The sequence below is a fragment of the Parasteatoda tepidariorum genome, chromosome 9, assembly GCF_982258835.1.
Source record: "Parasteatoda tepidariorum strain Cologne lab strain chromosome 9, Ptep-v5.0, whole genome shotgun sequence".
Taxonomy (NCBI): domain Eukaryota; kingdom Metazoa; phylum Arthropoda; class Arachnida; order Araneae; family Theridiidae; genus Parasteatoda; species Parasteatoda tepidariorum.
This window is the reverse complement of record NC_141763.1, coordinates 25254959-25282303: the sequence shown is the minus strand read 5'-3', so window position 1 is coordinate 25282303 and position 27345 is coordinate 25254959. Positions and strand designations below refer to the sequence as shown.

Sequence of the window (27345 nt, the reverse complement as noted above, 5' to 3'; positions counted from 1 at the left end):
ATAAGATCTCAACAAATGTCTCTAAATATCAAATTCAAAAATATAGACTGAAACTACAGTATTGAATAAATGCAGCCTATTTATGCTTGAAATTAAAATCCCCCCTTAGTGTTCTTTGTATACATTAGTTGAAGAGAAAGAAAAGCATAAACATTTAATTTAACCTAACGTTTATTATATGAATAGATGCTAGAAACTTTTTTTTTCTTGCATGGACTTTACATATTATTGGACATGGACTACATTAGGGTACTTTATGTACAAAGTTCTATTAAAAATGTAAGAAATTAAATGAGATATTATTTAATTACTTCTTGTTATTAATACTATTTGTACAACAAATTTGTTTAAATAATTTAAATTTCTTAATTTTTTGGTCACAAATATTGTTTGGAAAAATGCGACATAAAATCATTTCAACATTTATTATTTAAAATGCAAATTTTTTGAAATACAAGGACATTTTATAAAACTTTTACGTGAACTTCAATTTTATTGTATTTATATAAACATATATTTTCTTTAAATGATTTCAAGTTAAATTGGTTCTTAACCTAATCTTTGTATAAATTTCAAAATATAGTAGAGTAATGGCTTTTTCTAATTATGTGTATTAAAAAAATATTTTGATTATTACATGTCACTTTTTAATATTTCTTTAAAACTTGATACACATTAGGTATAAACGTTTTGTGAGCCAACTTGATACATGCACAACTTGACTCACACAAAGTTTCTAACATCAAAAAAAAAAAAAATCCTTTTAAAGATATAATGCCATAATGTTCATGCTTAGTAAAAATAAATAACTTACCATCCAGTTTAACTATTTTTGATTCAAGTGCTAAAACTTTTCCTTCCTCAAACCTCAAACTAGAACGCAAATTCTGCAGATCCTTAGAAGACTCAGATATGGATTTTTCCAAATTAAGACGACGTACAGAAAATGAGTGCTCAGTTGACAGATAATCTTGTAATTCTGACTGGTGTTGTTCTTCCTGCATCTTCAGCTTGTGCTCAAAATCTGACAGTTTTTTCTTCGAGCTTGACAATTCCTTCAGCACAGCCTCATTAGTTGCACTAGACTGCATCAACTAGATAGAAAATTTAAAAAAAATATATTACTGTTTACCTAAGCTTACTAGATAGAAAATTAAAAAAAAAAAAACCTATTACTGTTTACCTAAGAATAAACTTCGCACTGAGATAGTCAGACTATCTAAGTGGAAAAAAGCATACCCTCCAGAGAGGATCAAAATTGTGATGGCATGTCTTTGGGTCATCCCTTGAGTTATTTCCCAGGCTGAACCCCACTATCCATTGAGCAGAGCTAGTGTTTATTGCTACTACAACCACAAAAAATTTTTTAACAGCTCAAAATTATGTTTTTGGACACATAGTGAAACCATTAAGAATATAAAATAATAACCTTTTTAAAACCATAGGAAAAAAAATTTTTGGACAAAAAGAAAAAGGTTTTGATAAATCAAATTTCAATATTATTAAGTTGTAAACTTTTATATTCCATTCAAAAATAAATTTTAAACTAAATGTTAAAAATTGCAATAAAGCTAACCTTTAATTGTTTGTTCAAATTCCTCACAACATCAAATCAGCTTAAGAATTTCAGATAAAACTAGTAAAACCACAAATGTTCACCAACCCACAAAATATAATACTTTAAAGTTTTTTTTGTTTGCTCACAATTATAAAGCACTTATCTCTTAATGCTGTAAAGGTTGACATACAATATTTAATATAAAATAAAATTTGTCAGTCCTAAAAGAGGCTACATGGTAGATAGGTTGCTGAAAAAAAGTAATTCTTGAAAAAAAAAACACATTTTTTTACTTTAGTTAATAAGGTAAAATGTTGTTTATTCGACATCCCCCCCCCCAAAAAAAAAACTTTAGGTCACACATTATCAAGTTGAAGGAGAGCAGACTAGAAACAATTTAGACAGTGAATCAGCATCAGTCCCAGAAAGAAATACCATGACTAGTATAGCATCTTCTTTTCAATACATAAGAACTCAAAACAGGATTTTTCTTAACTCCAGAAACTCTAGTTGCAATGCACGGTGACCAAAGAAGTCACAGGTAGGTGCATGAAGATATCAAGGTGGTAATGGTTAAAAGAACAAGGGAATAGATACAAATTTAATTGCGCTAAAGATCGGAGACACTATGTTCTCTTGCAATGGCATAAAATAATTTATTAAAAGGTACAATACAATGTATTACTATAAAAAAATGTAAAACTAAATAATTAATAAATATATTCCTTCGCAGTAGAGTCAAAATATTAAAAGGCAACTTAAAATTAAACTGCTTTGAAACATAACTTAAATGAATTGAATTAAGAAAACAAAAACTGCTTTAAAATGAATATAGAAACTTCTTGCAGCTGCTTAAAAACATTCTAGGAACTATTTTAAGATCATGCTACAATAAAGATTAATAATTTTGTTAATAGGAGCCATCAAATTTTACCATAGCTATTAAAAAATGAGAGTAAACATAGTTATTAAAAATAGTTAACTTAGTTATTAAAAAATTAATAGCACAGATATTAAAAAATAAGAGTAAAACCAGACACTAAGCAGCACATTAAAAATATTGCTTATTAAAAGATAAAGTCAATTTCAATTATTAAATGACAGGACATCACAATTAAAATCCCAATATGGAGGTTAACAACGGATATCTAGCGTGAATTCCTCGGTTATGTTCCATAGGCATACATTCTTCTTTACTCCACAGTTGAAAAATTTTGCCAAACATTAGGCACAATATACGTAAAACAATCCCAATTCTGTAATTTTATAGTGAACAATAAAGATATAGTTAATAATATGTGGTACCTTCTGTTTTAATTCAACAATCTCCATTCTCAATTTTTCTTGAATTTCTCCTTCTTGACTATGAATCATGCTTAGTTTATTTAGTTCTTGTTCTTTTAAATCTAATGTTTTCTCCAAATTTGTTACAGTCCTTTTAATTGACGTGACTTCTCTCTTATATTCTTGCCTAGACTTTTCAATGTTCCTCATGGTCTCTTGTAGCTCAGCATTTTGAGTGCGAATTCTAGCAGTAGATGTTTCTGTATCTGAAATTAAGACAGAATATTTCAAATTGATAAATCCTAGTAATATCAATTTTATTCCATGATTTTTTTTAAAAAAAATTTTTCTATACGAGAAAATTTGAATTTAGAACAGCTATACTATTGTGGCTATGGTAGCCTCTTTTATAATAAATAGTAAATTTATTGCTCAAGAATGGTTAAATAAAATAGGTCCCATAGGCATTACAATGCTGGTGAAAAAAAAAAAAAAGTATTTACACTTTTAATAGTGTTGGTTTCAACAAGATTTTTTTTTTCTTTTTTTGTCTAGCCATGCATATTTTTGAAAAGATTATATGCAATATTTGTTTTAATTTGTATATTTAAATAACACACAATTAAAAAAGTATAATTCGAAAAAGCTCAAACCTCATAAAAATAGTTCATAATCTCATTATGTGTCTTTATACGCAAAGCACCTAGTATCTCTAGAGCTGGCTTACGAAAATTTATATTTCTAAAATCAAAATAAGATTTTCATTTTTAACGTTAACAGTCACTCTACGTTTATATAGCGTTCATTTTTTTTCAGGAGTTAATTTTTTAATTATGGTTTATCCTAACTACACTATAATTTCATTACAGTGCTGACATTAGTTGCATGAACCATAAAGATTTTTTGACATTAAATATTAAATATATGACTATGATTGAAATTATATGGACTTAATTTAAAAAATATTTTTTTTTACTGCATAGTTTCCATTCGCAAATTCATAATCTTTAATAGCAAAAAATATTTCATTCATTTCAGAATATTGTATAATGGATGTTTTAAATAATTCATAAGTTGTTAAAACTATAGAAATAAAAAAATTCTTTTGAATCAACATAAAAATGTAAAGAAATAATAATAATAATAAATATGGAAATTAAAAGAAAGAAAAATTTGAAACTGATTTTTAGAAATAGAATTTTTTTAAATTCTTGTTCTTACTTCATTATAAATTAGTATTTAATAGTAAAAATTTAATACTAATCTTACTTCATTATTTAATAGTATTCAATCCAGTGAACCAGGAAAGTAAAATGTGAAAAACAAAGTCTTAGAGGTACAAAAAAATGTTAGTAGTAGTTTTTGAGTGTTTTTAAGCTAAAGACATATTACCACTAAAAAGATTAGCAAAAAAATAGTTAATTAGATAAAACTTATTTAAAAAAAATTGTAAACAAAGCTAAATATAAAAACAAACCTTTAATTTTGACTTGCATTTCTTCTAATTGTTGTTTTAGCTCCAAATTCTCCTCTTGGGAAAGTTTCAGTCGTCGTTTACAATCGTCAAAAGATTTGTTCACTACTTCGTTTAAAGAAATCTCATCTTTTAGTTGATTCTGCAGAAGGTTAATTTTGCTTTCAAAGTGGACAGTGGTACTTTGCTCTATAAAAATAAAATCATAAATTTTAAAAACAATATTCAAGTTGTTTTTTCCTAATTAATAATATCAATTAAAGTAATTATTTTTAAAATTCAATAAATGGAGAATCAAGCCAATTTCAACAGTGGAATGCTGGAATGGAAACACAGAATGCTTTAAAATTCAAAATAGTTTAAAATTCAGATTATGAAATTAGGAAACAGATATTTATAAAAAAAAAATTCCCTTAAGAATTATTAGAATATCAAGTTCTTGTAATTTATTTTTTATTTGGTTTAAAGTTACTTTATATTTTGACGTTCTTTAATACAGGAGTTTTGAAACTTTTTTACACAATGCACTTCTATCACCATTTTTTTCAATTAAACACTGATTTTTTTATTATTTTACTTAAATTTATTCAGTTATTTTGAGCAGATTAAATGTAACATTAGAGATGATTGTTTATTATATTTTTTTCCTCAAATAGTTCCGAAGATAAGTATTATTATTTTTATTACTCTTTAACATAATAATTTTCATTATTAACATTAATGCTTTCTAATTTTTTTTACAAAAACTGAAGATTCAGTCCATTTTATAGCACAGTACACCAGGATCCTTAATTATATAGGTAAACAGAAGTTAACAAATACCTATGGCATAAGGTTATTTTACAACAAAAGTAAAATAATTTATAGCATTAAAATTTATTACAAAAAATTTATACATTGCTTGCTGCTACTAATTATAATGACATTCTTCTGAGAATACTTAACTATGCTTACAAAGAGAATGATGAAGTTTTTAAAAGTAAATTTTACAAATATACTGAAAGCTAAATTTATTAATAAATTTGTACTTTATTTTCTATTAATATTTGATGTACTTTGATTGATTAGAGCTTTTCATTTACAAAAGTCTTAAAATATTGGCAAATATTTATTCTACTTGGAGGGTTAAGGATTATTACGACTTTATCAACGACATTGAAAATTTGCCTTTGGCAGTTAACAAATTTAATTCAAAATAGATGCAAAAATGTACTCTCATTGTTTATTCATAGGTTAATCAAAAACGAACATATATAAAAAAGAACATATATTGATACTGAATGATTACAGATATTCCTTAGTTCATAAACAGTTAGTTTAGTTACAGTTAATTGATAAACAGTTATAAATAACATTGATAATGAATGATTATAGATATTCTTTAATTCATAAACAGTTACCATTTGATTCTTTTTCAGCACCCTTTTTCTTTCACTCTAATCTTACTACCTCCACTTAAGGGTGGTAGACTGGAATTTAATATCTAAAAGCTACTTGAAACTTGATTTGAAATCCTATGAACCATTTACTTTTTTTTTAAAGAAAAAAATAATTATTTAGACAAGAAAGATCATGACTTAGCATGGTTTTTAACATGTTTTAATCTTGTAAGGAGTCTGTTCAAGTAGATTAGATTTTAAAATTAGATTAATTTAGAACAGGCATATTATGTGCATTTTCTGAAGTATATCTCTGTAAATACTTAAAGAAAACAGAGGCTGGTAGTGAGAATGGAAAAAAAAAACACACACACAATTAACATTAAATTAAATAGGCTTCAGAAGTAAATGAAAAGCAATACCTTCTTTTTTAGAAGAGTTAGCTTCTTCCATTTCTTCTATGAGTTTATTTTTTTCAAGTTCAAGTTGTTTTAATTTAGTTTCAACAGTATTTACTTCATTTAGAGCAGTTTCTTTTTCACTGCTTAAATCTTTAATATGGTTTTCAAGTTCTTTAGCTCTCTTGGCATGATCATCTCTAAAAGAAACATTTAACTTATTTTAAAAATATTATTTAACTGACAAGCAAAAGAACAAAGATGGAAAAAAACATTTATGTATATTTATGACTGTTATGTATCCCGTTCAGACGACAGACAAATAATTTACAGTAAAATTTATTTTATAAGAAATAATTTTGAAGAAAATAGGTAAATAAATAAATAATGCAGTTGAAAAACTAGAAAAATGGGTACACGTGACATACAGCATATGAAATGGCACAAGGAAAATATTTTTTTACATGTATACATATTTTTAAAGAAAAATAGGAAGAAAAAAACACAGTTAAAAAAGTAAACAAAATATTTACTTATAAAAAAAGGGAGGTTTGCTTGTTTCTTCAAAGTGAAAAAGTGTAGGTTATTAATCTTTAATAATTCAAGATTCAACTCTGAATATATTTTTATAGACTAGAAAAAAAAATGGGCAAAATATAATTATGTTGGGGAAGTAAAAGTAAAAAAGTTTTGAAACTTTTATTAATTTTTTTAAGGAGTGCTTCATAAATTTAATTTAATTTTCTTTCAGATACTATATCAAAATTCCAAACAGCTTTATCACAATATCATAATACGTTGACATACAGCTTTATAGCATTTTAGTTACTATATTGAAATCCAGACAGATTTTGATGTTAAAAAAAGCCTAATAATAAAAATGAATCATAGTGTAGAGACACTAAATTATTTCAGAAAACACAAGTGTTTTAAAGTTGAAAATTTTAAAACATTTATTTTGAACAAAAACTAATGAAAGAAACGAAGTTTTGAAACTACCACTCCAAAAAAAGTATCCAAGAAATAAAATAATAAAATGCAGAATAACATAAAACTCTTTAAAATTCAGCATTTTAAAGATGGTTAATAAGTAGTTGGTTTTAAAGGTGATGAAACTAAATATAACAAAGCATGCTTCCAATTTTATACATTTCAAAAAAATTGAATGTAAATAAAGCAATTTTAAAACTAAACATACAAAAAAGCTATTCAAATACTTAATAATTTGCAATCACTATCTTCGGCAAAAGTATTTTTCTCATAGATTGCCTATTCTTAATTTTCAGCAAAATTATTAACATCAAGTTCTTACGATTGAGTTTTAATTTCATCTTCTAACTGTTGAATTGCTTTCAGTTTCGATTGCAATAATGCATTCCGATCTTTGTCAGCATTTTCTAGTTTTTCTTCCAAGTCCTTCACTAATTTATTACAGTGGCTATTCTGCTTTTTCAGATTTTCTATTGAGAGTTCAAGAGATGAAATTTCTAATCTATAATCACTATGAATCTATAAAAAACAATAAGCAGATTATTAATAAAAACAACAGATATTATTAAAAATACAATTATAATCATGAAAGATAAATAAAAATAAATTTTAAAATGTTGCACATCAAATTAAAAAATATTATTTCCCACAGTTTAAGATTCAAATAAAATAAAAAGAGAAATTTAGAAAGCAAATACTTGTACACAAATGAATTGATATTAACAATTTAAAATTTTGTACATCAAACTAAAAAATATTATTTCATACAATTTAAAATTCAAATAAATAAAAAGAGAAAACAAAATTTTTTACATATACACAGATCAATTATAGGACAGCAGCTTCAATATAATTCTATTCCAGCATTAAGAATCTTTTAATATTTATATTTCTTTAAAAAACTTTATAATTCAATTTTAATTGTTTAATAATAAGAACTATAGGTTTAAAAGACTGCAGTCCTACAATCTTTGAAAAATGAACAAGTTTGACCATAATTCATAAAGTCTCAACTTTAGAAAAAATGTGCTTAATTTCTTTTGTTTTTATAAACCAATGAAAAAGATAAAGGCAAGTGATGATTCAGTATTTAAACTTTGTAAACTGTTATTATTCATCAAGTATTTAAACTTTGCTTAAAATAAAATATTTTAATTGTTAATGGATCAATTTAAAAAGCAAAATTTTGAGGATATACTTCTCCATGTGTTCTAGTGCAGGGCTGTCCAACTGCAAAGAGCCCACGGGCCAGAATTTCGGTCACTGATCACCTGGCGGGCCGCAGTTTGAAAAAGTTGAACAATACCCTCTTACACAATAACAATAAATAGTTGAATTATTAATTATAAAACAATGGAACAGAAGGATTATAAAACAATTTGCTTACATTTTAATGGGAAAACTGAGGCCGATCAGACTGAAAAAGAAATTTGCGGGCCACATGCGGCCCGCCAGTTGGACAGCCCTGTTCTAGTGTATTCATAGACACTAAATTTTAATTAAAGCATCAAAGACTGATGACACATTGCTTGTAAAAAACAAGTAATTCAAGCATATTGTTGCTTGATAAAGTAACTTATACATTATTGACTTTGTTAAAACATTAAACAAGTGGTGTGTTTCTATTACCAATTCCATAGATATAAACAATAAATTAAGCAGCTGCTTATTAACACAATGAATACATATAATTAAAATATAATGAGGACTATACCTTTTTGTTTTCTGATTGAAAATTAATAATTTTCTCTTCATACTCTGTTTCAAGAGTTGTGACATGTTTCTTTAAAGTAGCAATTTCTCCTTGATGAAAACTGATTAATTCCTCTTGTTGTTTTTGATGACGGTCAAATAGTTCATCAACAGAAGATATCAGTCTACTACGCAAGGATTCCTACAATAGGAATACAATAAGACAATATTAAGTGCAAAATTAACATGGGCCATTAAAAGATCAAAACAAAAATATTATAAAAAATGGGTTTTAAGATTTGAGTTAAAAGAATAAAATTATGAAATGTGTAAAGATAACACTAAAAAATAATCGATAAAAAAAATAAAAATATGATTTGATGAGGGAAGATGTGTATGATTTTTTTATGTTAAAAGTAAATGTAATAAAACTCAGATCTTTTTTCATAAATTAAACTTTTCTAAATTTACTTATTAATTTATCCCATTTTTAATTCCGAGGAATATGAATATTATTTCTTTTTTTGAAATGCTAAAGATAGGTAAGTTATTAAAGTGTATTGCAACTATATTATATAAATATTATGCATTTGGCAACCAGCTTGGTCACCTTTAAAAATTATCTTGTAAAATAGATAAACTTCAATGGTAACTAAGCTAACTGCACAGAACAGCTGTATTTAAATATTCTAATACTTCAACACCTCTTCCAATCCTAATTAGTTTACTACGGTAATTAGTTTTAAACAATTTACTATCAAAATTTTTTCCCTGTGTAGTTTTGCTTGCATGGATTTGATAATAATTTTAACCATTTTCAAGAGATGTCCGTGATATTGCCAAACTTCTCTATGCAATGAATGTTAGTAATAATTTAGATGATAATATAAATTTTTTCGGCAACTTATAAATGACAAAAACCAATTGAAAATATCTGTTTGGGACATTTCAGCATAGTAGGCAATAGTACATTTCAGCATAGTATTAAAATTATTAGAATTTCTTCCCTAAGATAAGATAGAAAACTCATCCCAAAGCTCCATTGTGTGCTATACTAATTCTTCACACATATATTCTCATGCTCTATACTTGGAATATCCCTAAAACAACTAAGTTTGCATTTAATTATGTGAAAATTGGATCTTTAGAACGAAAGTAAATGCATGAGTATAGAGCATGAGAATTAGTTTTAAACAATTTACTATCAAAATTTTTTCCCTGTGTAGTTTTGCTTGCATGGATTTTATAATAATTTTAACCATTTTCAAGAGATGTCCGTGATATTGCCAAACTTCTCTATGCATTGAATGTTAGTAATAATTTAGATGATAATATAAATTTTTTCGGCAACTTATAAATGACAAAAACCAATTGAAAATATCTGTTTAGGACATTTCAGCATAGTAGACAATGGTACATTTCAGCATAGTATTAAAATTATTAGAATTTTTTCCCTAAGAAAAGATAGAAAACTCATCCCAAAGCTCCATTGTGTGCTATACTAATTCTTCACACATATATTCTCATGCTCTATACTTGGAATATCCCTAAAACAACTAAGTTTGCATTTAATTATGTGAAAATTGGATCTTTAGAACGAAAGTAAATGCATGAGTATAGAGCATGAGAATTAGTTTTAAACAATTTACTATCAAAATTTTTTCCCTGTGTAGTTTTGCTTGCATGGATTTTATAATAATTTTAACCATTTTCAAGAGATGTCCGTGATATTGCCAAACTTCTCTATGCATTGAATGTTAGTAATAATTTAGATGATAATATAAATTTTTTCGGCAACTTATAAATGACAAAAACCAATTGAAAATATCTGTTTGGGACATATCAGCACAGTAGGCAATGGTACATTTCAGCATAGTAGGCAATGGTACATTTCAGCATAGTATTAAAATTATTAGAATTTTTTCCCTAAGATAAGATAGAAAACTCATCCCAATGCTCCATTGTGCGCTATACTAATTCTTCACACACATATTCTCATGCTCTATTACTTGGTATATCCCTAAAACAACTAAGTTTGCATTTAATTATGTGAAAATTGGATCTTTAGAACGAAAGTAAATGCAGAATGTTTCTTTTCTTTCATTGTATAGCCACTAAAGAACATCTAAAAAAATACTCAAATTACTTTTTCCTGGTTTAAAATATTGATATCAATATTATGCTGTTGTTGTTCATTTCTAAGTGCGATTCTAAAGTCTTCTTCGATTTTATCCATTTTCCTTAGCAAAGAATCCTTTTCCTTTGCAGCAGAATCTATGCAATTCTTATGAAGTTCCTCTAAGCTCTTAATTTGGCCTAGAGAATATTTAAAAAAATTAACATAAAATAAATAAGAAGGAAATAGATATTTAATTTTTTTAGTGAAAGAAAAAAGCACACACAGGCCTATTAATTCTATTATTCCAGGTTCCATTTTCAAGAAACTAATATGATTTTTTTAATTGATTAAAAGTGAATCAAGGAAAAAGAAATGAGATAAAGAATGTCGAAAGTCTATCATAATTAATGGCCGGCAGCACTGTTAATGAGCCCTTAAAATTAAAAAAAATTATAAAAAATTGCTAATATGTCACTTTGTTTAATTTAATAATAATCGGAAATTTCTTGAATAAAAGAGTAGGAAAAACAAATTTTTCATAGATCTTTAAACCATATATTTTAAAATAATAATAATAATTAAAAAAAAATAAGAAGAAAAAAAAACGAGCGAAATCGGTCAAATAGCTTTTGAGTAATAAAAATTTATCATAATTATTGCATGTTTAAGTTTTGAATCATAGACAATTATTTGGCAGGGGAAACATTTTTTTTTTTACTTAAGATTGGTCGCTTTATGTAATTATAATTATAATCTTGCGGAATTTTTGGGGCTTCATAATTTTTTGTTTTTAATCCAACAAAAGTTTTCGTTCATCTTAAATATCGATACTTCAGTAAATGTCGATTTTATGAGCGATTTGTATTAAAAAATCTTGTAACTTAAATATGGATGGTATAATTTTTCTTATTTTTATTTAATTTGTGTCAGGGAGCCGCAAATCCTCGCACGAGTTTTATTATAAATGATTTTTCTGTTTTGAGGAAATTTTCGTAGATGCGTTCACGTTTTTTTTAAAATTAAAATAGTAATAATAAAAATTTTTTCCCATTCCAACCCTTTAAGATTGAACGACAGGTAGCCACAAAGCGGCGATTCCCTGCAAATTTTAGACAGCCGATTTGCAAGATTAATTACATGTATATATTTTAAATCCACAGTAAAAGATTAATCTATTTGCGCCGCAAAGTGGCGAGTACGTGAGCTAGGACCAAGTATTCAAATAAATGCCAAGTAGCGGAGTCAATCATTAATTGCAAAGAGATGAGTTCGCGAGGGAGAACTAAGCGTTCAGAACAATGCTTCCGAAGACAGCAGGGTCAATGAGAAATCGCAAAGTAATAACAAAAGGAAAAAAATGATAAAAGAAAATAAATTAAAACTTTATATTGAAAAATAGCTATAATTTCAATCTAAAGCTATATTCTCAACAATTATAAATGATACAGTAATTTTTTAATTTGAATTTCAATTCAAAATTTTATAACTTAAATTCAAAAGCTTCAAAACAGCTTTATTTATCTTATACTTTTAAATAAATTCCATACACGAAATTCTCTTCGAAAACTTCTATACTAAAAATTAACTAATAAAAGATACTTAATAAACATGAATAAAAAAAGCATAGCAGATTCAATTCAAAAGATGGTTTCATAATCAGACAAAAAAAAAATTTCTGCAGAACAAGCAAATAATTACTTTCAGAAAACAGATTTGATAAATGTTATTTTATATTAAAACTATAAATGCACAAAATTTTATAGTAATATTTTCTGTAAAAATTAAAGTTTTTTACTCAATGAGCAGGAAAAAAAAACTGTTTTCATCCTAAGAGGAATTTCATCACTTGATGCAAACGATTTGGAATTAAAACCTAATAGCCTGGAAAACATTTTATTTTCATTACTACAGAATGCTTTTTATTTCTTAAAAAATAAAATCTACGCAAATCTAATTTCTCTAATCTAAGTTACGCGCAAGACCGATCCTTCTATAATTTGACAGCAAAAATTTGCAAAATTTCAGAAAACTATATTTGCAGTTTTATATGAAACCTAAATATATGATGTCAGTCAAATAATCATTAATTTTTATCGTTTGCTGATTAAAATTATTCAAAATGCGACTTATCAATCACACATTTTACATTTTGAAAAAGACTTGAAAAAATAAACATCACATTTTTTGAAGCTTTCGATTTTTTCCAGAGACGCAATTTAAATAAAGATGAAACCAAATCGTGCCGATTAAGCAAGATTATTATGGAATGGTCTATACTAAATCGCATCCTGCACACAATGGAACAAATTCCGAAACTCAGCTCATGAATTATTATTTTTAACGGAGTGACATTAAATTATTGACAAAACGACGCAAAAATTTCATTCTTTAAATTCAATATGTTTAAAATAATTAGCAGTCTTTCAATGGTAAACGTTTTCACAGCAGCGATTGAACTTCTTTTATAAAGTTGGGATTTCGCAAAGAGAAGCTCGATTAATTAAGGTGGAAAAAAGTGGCTGAAAAAAGTGGGAACTGCGGCTGCATTTAAGATTATATATTTAAGGAGAATTCATGCTCTTTTTTCCTGATTTTAACTGATAAAAACATTCCCGGACTTAAAATGATGTAAAATGCATCTCAAAATTTTTACCACAATTTTGTCGCACAAGTTTAATATATCTAAATTCACGACTTTAGAACCAACGTTTCTATAAAATTTTAAAATATTTCAAAAGCTATAAGAGTTATTGTGGACTTTTGTCCAATATTTCTAGCTTTGTATAAATATAAAAATGCAACAGCAAAACAGAATTTTATATTTAAAAGAATTTTTAAATCTAATATTTACAAACTCAGCAATATTTTGAAATTTTTACAAACATAAAAAGTACATTTTCAGAGATGCCAACTTCCCAAATTAGCTACCAGTAATCAGAAGTACAATAGCACAGAAATATACAGTCAACGCTTACGAAATTGAAATTAGCGTATTTATACAGTGGATCCGATGAAGTCTGTTGATATCCCCAATAATTTCTGAACGGCAAGAACTATCGACATAAATGTGGGGTCTAGGTATAGTAAAGTCGCCATGTATTACGCAAGGAAACCATTTACAGCACTAAGTGGAGGTAAAAATTCTGTTAACGTTCTTTTCGCAAAAATACGCGAAAAAAGTAAATTTTAAAGCATCATTGATTTAGTAAGGAGAGACTCCTTCCTTACAGTAATGTTAAAAATAGGAGGCGTAAAATTCGTATTTGGTTTGCAACTCCCGAAATTGCAACGCAACACAACGTGGAAGAAGGGAAAAAAGAAATCTGTCTTCGTGGATGACTTTGCGACGGAACTAACTCGCATTTGCGTTATATGGAGAGGAAAACACGAGTCACATTGTTAGCCTGACGACAAAGGGTCTCTAACCCATGATCGGTCTACTACTGAGGGTATTTTATAAAAATAAAACTAGAAAAATAGTTAATAGAATCATTAATAGTAGTAGGTTTAATAAGCCTTATAACAAATCCCAATAGTGAACCCTAACCACTTTAATCATTTTGTGATTCTATTGGTTGGAGGAAAGTACATTAAAAAAAGGGCACTAATTCTACAATAATAGAATGTATAGCTTTGATATGGGATTTTCACATTTTCTTAAATTTTCAAATATCATTCATATTTGAGTAGCTGTAACCCTACAATACGCAGCAGATTCCATTTGCAACATTTTTTGGTGGTTTTTATACCGGAAGATTTTTTTCTACAAAATCTGTAAGCATATTTAACAAAGCATATTCGACTATTCAGCATTTCTTTTTTTAATATTTATCCCAGAAGAAAAAACACATTATATAATCAAACCAGGGTTGCTAAAAACCAGGCTTTTTCAGAAAAAAGATAAACTGACCTGTTTTTATTAAAAAAAGACTGGCTTTAATTTAAAAAAGAAAATTTAAATGATGTTTATATGTGCAATGTAATTAGGATGTAAAAAAAAATTATACTATGTTTTTTATTAATAATAATTTAGGAAAGATATTTTTTTACTCTGATTTTACTAGGGTAAACTAACCAGTGAAGGAACACTTAAGCTTCGCTTGTCTTTTAAAAATTCATATTAATTTCAAAATTCGTAATTTTCGTTAAATGACAGTGTCAACACATTTGTTACTAATTGCCAATTATGCAAAAAAATTGTAGAGAACTTACATAATATTGTTTTAAAGTTTTGGAGGTTCAATTAACAAGTAGTAAGAAGACCAAGTGAAGGAACAGCTCTTACCAGTGAAGGAACACAAAATTTCCCAGTGAAAGAACACTTAATTTTGGTTATTTTTTAATGCTCTTTATGAATTTATATGCCATACAAATATCTAAAAACAAGCATATTCTTGAAATTATAACATACAAATACTTGGAAAATGTTAACTTTTTTTTGTAATCATGAATTGAAAAGTAAAGTGTCAACAAATTAACACATACTGTTCATTCACTGGGAAATCTATGACCAGTAAAGGAACATGCCTGTTCCTTCACTGGTTAGAAGTTGCTTTTTGTATTTTTAACATACTTTGATGCAAAACATCACTAAAGGTACAAGAAAATTAAAGTTTTTCTTTAATTTTCATTAACTTAGAAAAAAAACCAATAAAGGAACACTTGTTCCTTCACTGGTTTTTCATCGTTTGATGATCCAGTGAATAAACACCCCTTTATCTCAGTACTTGATTATACTATGGTGCTTAAAAAAATAAAAACTTCAATAGCTATATTTTGAATTCTCTTTCTCACAGTGAGAAAAATAAAACTATAACATGCAATTAATTGCACTTTAAACAGATAACTACAAACACTGACCTTATAAATTTGTCAAAGAAACAAGGTGTTGCAGAGATAATAAGAAGTTCAAAAATTTTTCCATAGAAGTCTATGTGATCCAAAACATTGCTAGATGACTTCCTATTGTTTGATAGTAAGCTATTGTTACCAATCAATCTAAAGAAAAACTTTCAAATTTTCATTTTTGATAATATGAATATATGAAATGTTCCTTCACTGGGTAGTGTTCTTTCACTGGTTGGTTTACCCTACTTATATTATATACTCTGAGTTTGAAAGAAAATTCAAAATGAGTAGAATTATACTCAACTAAGCATAGAGTTGTAGCTTTTGTTTTTAAGCATCAAAAATAAAATTATATCTGTACTAGTTTAAATTTTTAATGTACAGATTAACTTTAATAAGAATATTTCTTTTTACTCAAATCTGCTTCATTTTTTAATTTGAAATTTATGAACGAGGTTGAAGTTGATGAACGAAGTTTAAACTTATTTTTTACTTTTTCTTAAGGACATTTATTTAGTAATGTAATACCTGTTTTTTTTCTTCATTGTATCCTTTTTTTTAAAATAAGTGTTCATAAAAATCCAAGATATAAAAAACAGCAATGCACTTTTGCCATTCTTTATTACGACGTTACGTTTTCGTGATTATTGAATCAGAATTTGGGTGGTAATATTAATATAAACTGAGAAAGATTGGGATAGAGTTCCAGAAAAAAGTGCAAACTAATGAGCTGAATTTTTTTCATAAGAATTGTGAACTAGAGACACATAGATCAATAATAGAAAGCCCATTGGTGGAAGGTATAAAGAATGTAATTTTTTTTTTTGGTTTTAATACATACATCTCCTTTGTGTAATAAGTAAAATTAACATTAAGAGATCCAAACTTTTAATTACTCTCCTGGGAAAAGGTTTGAGACCATATTTTCTACATTGCAGCTATGCTGATCCCCCATATTTTGAGGGTCAAAAATATATTGCAATAACAGCATGTTTATTAGGAGAAAGTTAGTATTCTTTAATGTCAAATTTCATCATTTAAAAATATTGTTTGCAATAAATTATGAGCATATTTGAGGCCAGGTTCTCAAACTATTGAAACTGAGAGGAAAAATAAACTTGAGGGTGCCCCTTGGCGAAATTGGCGACTTATGTTTGGCGCTATTCCTGTTTGCACGGAACACCGTGGTAACAGGAATGGCGGCCAAAACATAATGATATTTTAATAAAACATTGGAAAATTTCAACAAAACATCAGATAAAGCTTGCAATGAACCCAATATAAGCAGAATTAATAAATCCAATAAAAAGGATTTTGAATCGAAGCAAAAATTAATGGAGTAGAAGCAGAAAGAAAAGGAAAAAAACAACTAACTTCTTCATTAAGCTTGAATATTCTCAGATTTAGGTGCACAGAATTATCTAATAACAGTTAGATACTGTCTAAATATATCATGAATAGAATCTGTGTATCTCCATCGCCACATAAATTCGACGAAATACGAATCGAAAATGGCGTCTGTAATACCGGGCTAGTGTTGTCATTTTTTTCTTAAATCCCTTTTTATGACTGCCCACATACCTTCGATTTTATTGACAAGATTCAAAAGTAACCTTACCAGCCGGTATCCAACGTAGAACTAACGGAACATTTAAAAATAACGTTAAAATCTAAACCAATCAGAATCCGATTCGGTTTCAACATCACTCAGCTCAAGGGGCACCCTTAAATATAGTCTACCCAAAACGGAGTTCTGATAAGTGAAAATCCCATAATTGGATCAAAAGTTACTCATGGTGTTTCGTTTCTTATTTTAGACACTGTACATAAAAGAAATAATTCTTATTAAACAGAATTTAAAATAATGACTAAAGTAAACATACTTAGTTATGAGTTCTAAATTTCAAAAACATATTATTATTTATATAAAAACCTACTTTAATTCTAAAACATGAAAGATGATTACACTTATAAATAATATCATGCTGATGCTAACATACAACTCACCAGTGGGATATTCTCAACTCAAGAAGACTACTGATACATAACCACCTGACCTATGACCTCAGTGCCAGTTGGTTGTTTATAAACAAGATAATGTGTTAATATTCTAGACATTGCAGGATATTGCCAAGATCAAGCCAAGTTTCTCCACATAAGTTAGAAATGTTGCAAATACAATGCCATATGGAATATCAAATTCGAGAATTAAATCAAATTTGTTAATTAAATACAGTGTCTTATGGCATATAAAAGTTGTTGAAATATAATTCTTTCTCGTCTAAGTCTTTCATTTAGAAAGAATCTTCATGGTTAGCTTTATTATTTATTTATGCATTTTATTGTTATTATTTTTGTTTCGTGTAACTAGCAACTTTGCCACATAATTAATTTGTTTATGTTCTACATGGATTTGTGCCTATGTTTGAGTAAAGAAATAAATGAACCCAATTTTTCTTCTGGAAAAAATATATATAATGCATCATTTAAAAGAATTCATATCTTATGGACTAGTCTCAATTGAAATATAATAATAAAAATAATAAAAAAAAGTTGGTAACCTAAACAAATGCCACATTTCAACAACCAATTAGGATCCATACCCATGATAACATTGCTTGCAGATATCCAATTACAAATGAAAGATGTTAAGCATCAGCAAGGAAATTTTTCATTAGATCATAATATTTTTTATAATGATTTAATTGAAACATTCGTTGCAAAAAATTACGAGAAAAATGCGATGAAGCTTAGAGAACACTTCTTTCATAATATTCTGTATCTTAATATTCATGAAGTTGATTAACAATTCCTACCTGAAAACATTAATTCATTGATTTATAATTCCATAAACTAAAACAATATAGGCTCAGGAAGGGTCGAATAGTTCTTGGAAAATGAAATTTAAAAATGAAACTTTTTGTAAATTTTATTACTCTGAAATAGTTCAATTTTGTAATTTTGCACTTTAAATTTCATAGCTAAACATGGAGTAAAATTTTTTATAACTTACAAAGAAAAATTTTTCCCCATTATTAAATGAAGTAATGTAAAATAATAAGTAATCCCAAAAATAGAAAATGGTACATTTTTTATGATTATTCATTATTTTACATTACTGAAACTAATAATTTAAATCATTAAAATTAATAACAATAAGAAATTATTTCTTACACAAAAATGTCTCTGAATAAATTAGCTTTGAAACTTTGTCCAAAATTGTTTTTAGCTGTTCAAATAGTTACAGAGATATTGTGAAATATTTAAATATGGAAATCGGCATCAAAAAGTTTAAACTTCCAATGACTCTCCTAACTACACTGTTAAGATCATGAGCATATTTTCCAGTTTGATGCTACTCCCCCCATATATTGATAGTAAATGGGTGGGGAAAAAAAGTTGATTGCTCATAAAATGTACGATTTTGTAACCTACATACTACCTGAGGAAATTAATTAATATACTTATTATATTAATCAATATACTTATTATAATATTAATAAGTTATACTTAATAGGGACTACCAACTACTATGCTCTCTAAAAATATCCTATAAGGTGGTATACGATTACAATCTAAGGCTTCAGAATTTTTGGTAATTTTGTCAACATAATAAAAGCTTTGAAACAAAAGAGTTGGAAAAAAGTGGCATATGACATGAACTTTTAAATCTTTCACATATAGAGGTGTGGAAAATAGTTTTAATTCAAATTTACAAAATAAATAATCATGTATTAAATCATAAACTAAACTCCCACTATAAGAACTTTTTCTAAAAAGTATAGAAAGTTAACAGCCTCAAACTGAACAGTAAAGATCACATCTTAGGAAGTGAAAATTCAATGATTATGTCTAAAGTTGTAAAGGTGTACTGATTTTTTTAAAAATTTTTTGTTCCAGTCCAAATTTACCAACATGATTTCTCATAAAAATCCAAGACATTATTTGTCTAATAGCAATAGTTTATAATTCATATAAATTGCACCAGATGTTTTAAGATTCTTTAAAACTGCAGTAAAATAATGTGATTAAAACATACCTTGTAAAGTTGAAACCAAAGAAACCTGCAGGTTCAATTCTCTCAATGCATTTGTTCTCTCATTCTGCAAATCAGAAATTTCTTTCTGAGTTGAATACATCTTCTTCTCCAAAACAGTTTTTTCTTGATTCAATGCAGAGAAGGAATTTTTTAATTCCATAATTTCTTCCTCAGCAGATTTTAGTTTTACAGACAATTCACTTTTTGTCTGTAGTAAAATACTCTTTTCAATATTAACTTCACTAAGGAGTTCATTTTGATGTTTCAACTCTTCTCTGACTTGTTCTAATTCACTTTCAAAAGTTTTTCTTTGACTTGAGTACTAAAAAAAAAAAAGAAAAATTAAATAAGGAAATGAAAAATTTAAAGTGCTGAACAAAAAAATATAAAAAAGTCGGCAAATACAAGAAATTATTCAAATGGATAACATATACATTAATTAGTTTTATAATATAATACTTGTCGCACGACTTTTAAGTATGGGGAAACTATGATAACTCTATATGGATCAATGTTAACTGTACAACAGTTAAAGACATATTCAAGAGTGGGAAGAGACAAATGTATTTATTCCTGAGCTCATGACCGCTGAAGGCCAAGTCAAAATTTCTTTTTTATTATTTTTCTTCATATTTTTACAAAAATTTGGTATCTTTTATAAAATTTAAAAGAGAAATTGCAGAGTATTTTTTTTATACACATATGAGGAAATATAAAATTTACAATTTTGTATAAAAGTTCCTTAAAAATTTTTCAAAATAAGAAAATAAAACTTTTTGTTTACTGAGGAAGGGACCAGCAATATGCTTCATTCTCAGGCCTATAAAACCAGTTTCCAGCCTTGATGCCAGTAACATAAGTTAATAATAGCTAACAAAATATTGATAGTAAAGTTAACTAATACAATAAGTAAACAAAAATGCCATTTTTAATGATTTATAAACAAATAATTGTTAGAGACGTTTATACTGCATAGAAGTAAAGGATATTTTATTTAGAATAGACCAAAATATAATATTTTACATTTTGTTTAGATTATAATGTTGGTAAAATTTCAAAATCTACATTCATAAATTAGAGTCAATAGTTTTATTTACTTATTTATTTCTGCATATTGCAGTTAGAGTATACAGAGATTTACCCAATACCTGCAATGCCTTGTTTCTTGTCAAATCCCAACCATTCCAAACTAAAAAAATTTTAATATACCAAAATGAAAAGATTATTCTTCTCTTTTGAAAAATTATTTTTATAACATAACACTGTTGCAATATATGTTGCATATTCATTTCTAGTATTAATTTCAAGCACTCTGTATTTCCATTATTTGTTTGTCTAGACAGGAATTTGTTGAAGTAAAATTTGTAGACTGTGTGATATTTTATATATTTGTGATATTTATATAATATTTTTATGTCATATATGATATATTTATGTGATATTTATATGATATTTTATATATTTGTGATATTTTAATCTAAGTTCATTAATTGAAACCATATTGAACTGAAAGTCTGTTTCATTTTTATGCGATTTCATAAAAATAAACTTCTTTCTTTGCAATAAAATATAGATAAGAAAAGTAAAAATTAGCAAACAATAAAAGATTTTAAATTGAAAGAAACACACAAAAATGTAATACATATAAAGATATAACTTCCATACCAGTGGGGCTGTCCATAAATGTTGCGCTTAGAAAGGTGATGCGGCGTGAAATCATGTCAGTTTTTGACAAGGGAGAGGGAAGAGTAATAGGAAGAGTGACACTTCACTTTTTGATTTAAAAAAAAATGCAAAATCAGCAGATTTAATATTTTTACATTATTTATTTCAAATTTTTGTCATGCTCATCAAAATACATTGTTATTGTTTCACTCATAATTTTGGTTAAAAAAATTAAGTTAAAGTTTAAAAATAGAATTTTAAATATAGTCCATAAGACACGCTTTGTTTTTGAACTGCTATCATATGTTTATGTAATATAGCTTGATATGTGGCATGGGCAGAGCCGGATTATACCTTTGGTAGGCCCTAGGCATAGCCGTTTTTGGGCCCTTCCCTCCTTCCCCCCCTCTTTTCAAAATATATGCTAAAATGTACATGCTAATGCAAATGTATATGCAAAATATATGCTAAAAACTTTGTAGATGAATTTTTACTATTTTCAAATTTGTATGAACATAAATCTGCACAAGAAATGTAGAAGGCTCAAATTAAAGATAAACTTGTGAATACTTTTCCTAACGTTCACATTGCATTAAGAATATATTTGTTGATTCTTGGATCAAATGCAGAAGGAGAAAGATCTTTCTCCAGATTAAAATTGATAAAAAATTATTTGCGTTCAACAATGAATCAAGATAATTTGCATCGCTCGCACTTATGTCTATTGAATACGACATTTTGCGTAGTTTGGAATTCAACAGTATAATACAAGATTTGGTTGAATCCAAAAAAGTAATATATTAGATCATAAGATTCTGCAAAATAATTTATTACCGCAAAATATTATATTTTTATTTGTATCTTCATAATTTTGTGCAAAATACACTTGTTGTTTTTAAAGCTAAATTATTTTTGTCAAAAATTTTTTTTCTCTCAAGTTTTTCGTAGGCCCCTGAATTTCGTAGGCCTTAGGCACGTGCCTAGTGTGCCTATAGGTTAATCCTGCCCTGGCCATGGGGATAGGGGTAAGTAGCAGGAAATTGTAACTAAAAAGGATTTTTTTTAAAAATAGAGAAAAGAAAACATGACTTAAACAAATAATGAATTTAATTCTTTTTTAAAAAAAATAAGTACCTTGGTTACTTGATTCATAAGGTCATTATAGGACACAGAAATTTCACTCTTTTCTTCTTCAGAATCAAGCTTAGAAGATTCCAAGAGATCCAACTTAGTCACTAATGCCTGTTTTTCTATTTCTAGTTCAGAGCAAGTCTCCTCCAGTTTTTTTATTTTTAAATTTATTTCAACTTTTTCCTTTTCAAAAGCAATTTTAGTATTAGAGTGAAGTATTTGCAGACTATGAAGTTCACTGGTTACCTGTAAAGAAAACAAATAATTTTGAAATAAAATTAATAAAATGTAATAAAATCAGAATAAAAAAATTACATCTCGCCAATAAATCTGTTATACACAATGTATAAATAAAGACTTAAAATCAATGCTAAAATTAGTCGTGCATTAAATGCTTCTAATCAAATATAGAATTGAAGATAGGTAACAGACATTTGTTAGCAACAGAATCAAGATGATAGTGTTAAAATTCAATTACAGAGAAAACTGTTGATTACCATACTCTTGTATGTTGACCGCCTATCTAAATTGGCCTGTATTATCAAGAAATGAATTTATTCTATCCAATATATGGGAACAAAACCTACATAACTATACTACCTATCTATTTAATGTGTGAATCACTTAAACAAGAAAAATTTGTCTAAGCCTGTTATTAAATGTTATTCTAAACCCTTAAGTTAAGCAGAACAAAAACTTAATAAAAATTTTATTTTGATGTTATTGATAAAATTTTCCTTGAATTGATGAGATAGTACCAGAGATGCCAACTGCTCCGGACATGCCAAAATTATTTAAAAAAAACGATAAATAACTACAAAGTAAATTTTGCAAATATTTGACTATTTTTGCTTGATTTTTAAATGGTGCAGTAGGACTTAAATTCTGTAAAGTGGTGAATTATATAAGCCTACGAATTATTTAGAAATAGTGGTGGATAAAAATCTACTAAATTGAATTTATTAAACTAAGAATCACAATTGATAAACTACCACTTTAAAATATATATTTGCTGTCCGGAGCAAGTTGGCATCTCTGTAGTACAGAAAGTTAACCAAAATCTTTTAACTCTATATCTCAACTTTACATTTTTTAAAGATGTGAAGTTGACCACAAAAGTTGTGCATGAAAAAAGTGTTCATGTGTTGAAAAAGTGGTCAACTTAATCACCTTCCATTGTATTATTTTAATAAACATAAATAATGTATACTAATAAAATGAATTAAATCAATGTATGCATAAAAATAAATATATAACAAGAAAAAATCACTAAAAAGTAATAAAAACAAATATGGTTGAAATTAATTTTCAAAAATGAGAGGAATTAAGAATACAATTTTGAAAAAAGAAATAAGTTATTAGTTATTGGTGTTGAAAAATAACATTAATTTCTTTTAATTAAATACTAAAATTAAATGTGTTTTTCTTTTACAAAAAAAAAAGACAATATTTCTGAAGTACTCTTGAGTTTATTTACCTCATTCAGAGATTTAGCAAGATCAGCTTTTTCACATGAAAGATTTTCATTTGTACTTTGCATTGCGGTTAAAGAGGCCCTGACAGATCGTTCTTCATCTTGCAGATTAGCTATTTGTTTCTTCATCTCAAGAATCTGGTTGTCTAAACCAGACAAAATACCAGCTGGAAAAAAAATGTATTAAGATTATTTTCGTACAATCCTAATTGCAAAATATAAATTGAAAATATCTTTTTTTTTTCTCTTAAAAACTTTAAAGTATAAAAATAGACAGTCTATCAAAATCATTTTTTTTTAAATTTTTTATGTGAAATAAAAAATTTAATACATAAGATAACTAAGTTCTATTACATGTTTAAGACTCAGTAGTAAATCATGCTTTTTTAAAAAAAATTTTTCTTTTGTATTTTCAGAGTTTTTTACTTTGTTGAAAATTGAAAAGACAGGGGAATCATTCAAAAACATGAGAAAATATTTGCGAATAAAACTACAAAGTTACTAAAAACCAACAACAAGGAGAAAAAGTATAGCTTCATGTTTCAAAATCACTGAGAAGCCGCAGTACATACAACTTACAGCATGATAAAAAGGAAAAAAAATTGAAAACTTCATTTATTTAAATTATCTAGCAAAAATTATCTAAAAAATTCATAGATAAACATGCTATTATTTTTCCCAAGAAAGTTTTGAGTGTGAAAGTTGGATGAATATTTGTGGCAGCCAGCATTCCTTTGCTAAATAATGTGAAAATAAAGAAAAGAATTTTTAAATTACATGTTACGATATAAAAAAAAAAAGATAATGAAATAAAAGCATGAAGAAAAAAAACTTACATAAATGATTAAAAGTTATAAGTAAAAAAATAGATAAAGAACTTTTAATATAAAATCAAAATAATGAAAACACAACAAGAAGTAAATCTGAAAAAACTTACAAAATTTCACTTTTTCTTGTTCCAATAATTCTTTATCTAATACAACTGACTTTAAATTTTTCTGTGATTCAAGTAGTTCATCTTTGAGGGTATCTAAATTTGCTTCCATGTCAGCTGATTTTCGGGTGCTAAAAAATAAAGTTAATTATTTATAAGGAAATAAAGTTGATTATAATAAAAATCAATTTATAGCAATTAAAAAATTAACAGGCTTCAGTGACAAAACAAAAGAACATTAAATGAATAACTTTTAATCTAATGATTAGATGCAATCCTGATGGTAAGGTTCTTTTCAGATACAGAAAAGTTTAATTAATAAGAGTAAATGATAACTTATATTAGAAAGCCAGGTACCAAATTATACTTTCATTGAGTAAATTCCTGAAAAAATTGGATTTTCAGGACACTTTTTTCTTGAAATATATAGATTTTTTTACCCTTATAGGATTACTCCTGATCTGGAAGACAGGAAACTAGTTTGTTGCTTCAATTCTTAATGTTATTTTTATCTTTTGCCTATTTAGCCATATTTCTAGATTCAAATGCAAAAATTAAAGAATTCTTCGCATAAATTTACAAATTACATTTAAGTAATTCAATCAATAATATTCAAAGATAATTTAAGCAAGTAATAGCTTTCAAAATTCATGTATTATTTCATTTAATAATCATACAAATAATTGATATATTCCCATCTTTTGAAAGCAGAAATATTAGATAACAAAATATATTAATACATTAAGATATAACTCCAAACATTAAGACATGACTCCAACTTACATTAAGATATAACGCCAAAGATATAAAAATTCAAAGAATTTTTACTATACACTTTAAATAAGATTATTACGATACACTTTATAGAATAAATAAATAAGAACTTTTATGATACACTTTAAGGAATATTTATTACAAACAATTATTTTTCAAACAAAATATAAAGATAATACAAAATTGTGAAAAAAGAACATCGGAATTACATAATCACTTGTATACATAGCCTTTTTGCACTCAACTAAAGGGTAATTTACACTATTTAAGAAAGTAATATTCACAGACTTAAAATGCATACAACTTAGTTAAAAAGAAATCCAGCAACTGTAATAATTTTTATTAAAAATAAATCTGTGTATCATTTACTCTTAATCCAATTTTTATAACTTTCATCATTTTGAAAATTTTTAAAATATTAAAAAATACTCATTATAGGCATAACACAATATGTAAATTTTTAATTTATTTTTTAAAATTTTCTTAAAGTTTCTAAAAATTGAAGAGTAAATAGAAAACCTTACTTATTTTAATAAAAATTATTAGAACTTCTGCCACCTTTTTAACTAATTTATAAGCTTTAAAAAATTGCAAACTGAAATTTATAAAAGGTGGAACTATCCTATAACAAAGAATCAGACATTCAGAATGCAGTATATTATGAACAAGAAAAAGAGGTTTCTTTTTGAAGAGATTAAGAAATGCAACTACAATAGCCTCAACAAAATTAAATTTTAAACAGTTGAATCCAATACAGGCACAGGATCAAAAGATGGAATGAGAAAGTTAACTTCAGACCAAGATGATTAGAACATATAATTGCTATTCACTAAATAATTACAACCAAATAATTACTATTAAAAAAATCATTGTAAAATTTTTCCTGATTAAAAAAACAAACAAAAAAAAAAAAAAAAAAAAAACATATGGAACAGTATTTACTTACTATTTCTCAACTTCAAGTGTCAAGCTTAATTCTTTTTGCTTTAAAACTCTTTTCTCTTCCTTTTCAATTTGTAACTCTGAATACAACTCTTCTTGAACACTCAGCAAGCGAACTCTTTCAGAATTATGAGATTCTATTTGCTCCCTTAAAGATCTAACAACACCATCCAAATAATTACTCTGACCGCTTCTTTCTCCCGTTTTAATATCCACCATCAAGTCTTGCATTTTCTGATTTCTAAAGAAGAAGAAAAAAAGATTAAGTTATTATCTGTTTAAAATGTTTCTGAATTTCACAATGCGCATTGATACAAAGGAACATAAAAAATTTTATGATTCTTACAATGATTCAAACTGAGAAGATAGCTTTAAGTTCAATTGCTGAGCATTGTGTCTCTCATCTTCTAGAAATTCAATGGTTCGTTGTTGCACGAGGTTTTGCTCTTTCAAACTTAATAATTTAGAATTATTTTCCTGAAATACAATCAAAATATAAATACGAAAACTATATTTATAACAAAAAATAACAATAAAAAAAATTCTATAACTTTTTTTCCAAAAAATTTAATATTTGACATAAAAAAAAAACTTTATTGTAAGAAAAAATATTAGTAATTTAGAATGCACTTTATAGGCTAATA

At 26.6% G+C, this 27345-nt stretch overlaps 1 protein-coding gene across 3 annotated transcripts in view; it reads right to left on the bottom strand.

Annotated features, from left to right (window-relative positions):
* LOC107445805 (uncharacterized) overlaps nucleotides 1–27345 on the bottom strand; it is a 77986-nt gene that overhangs the window by 13116 nt on the left and 37525 nt on the right. For all 3 annotated transcript variants that reach the window (XM_087151081.1, XM_087151083.1, XM_087151082.1), the window contains 13 exons: nucleotides 27048–27178; nucleotides 26706–26942; nucleotides 24989–25116; nucleotides 24055–24218; nucleotides 22581–22823; nucleotides 19782–20103; nucleotides 10922–11091; nucleotides 8798–8977; nucleotides 7406–7602; nucleotides 6118–6293; nucleotides 4320–4505; nucleotides 2864–3108; nucleotides 815–1094 (listed from right to left, as the gene is read on the bottom strand). In XM_087151081.1, the coding sequence (XP_087007207.1) occupies nucleotides 815–1094; nucleotides 2864–3108; nucleotides 4320–4505; nucleotides 6118–6293; nucleotides 7406–7602; nucleotides 8798–8977; nucleotides 10922–11091; nucleotides 19782–20103; nucleotides 22581–22823; nucleotides 24055–24218; nucleotides 24989–25116; nucleotides 26706–26942; nucleotides 27048–27178 (2659 nt within the window). The remainder of the gene's footprint in view (nucleotides 1–814; nucleotides 1095–2863; nucleotides 3109–4319; nucleotides 4506–6117; nucleotides 6294–7405; nucleotides 7603–8797; nucleotides 8978–10921; nucleotides 11092–19781; nucleotides 20104–22580; nucleotides 22824–24054; nucleotides 24219–24988; nucleotides 25117–26705; nucleotides 26943–27047; nucleotides 27179–27345) is intronic.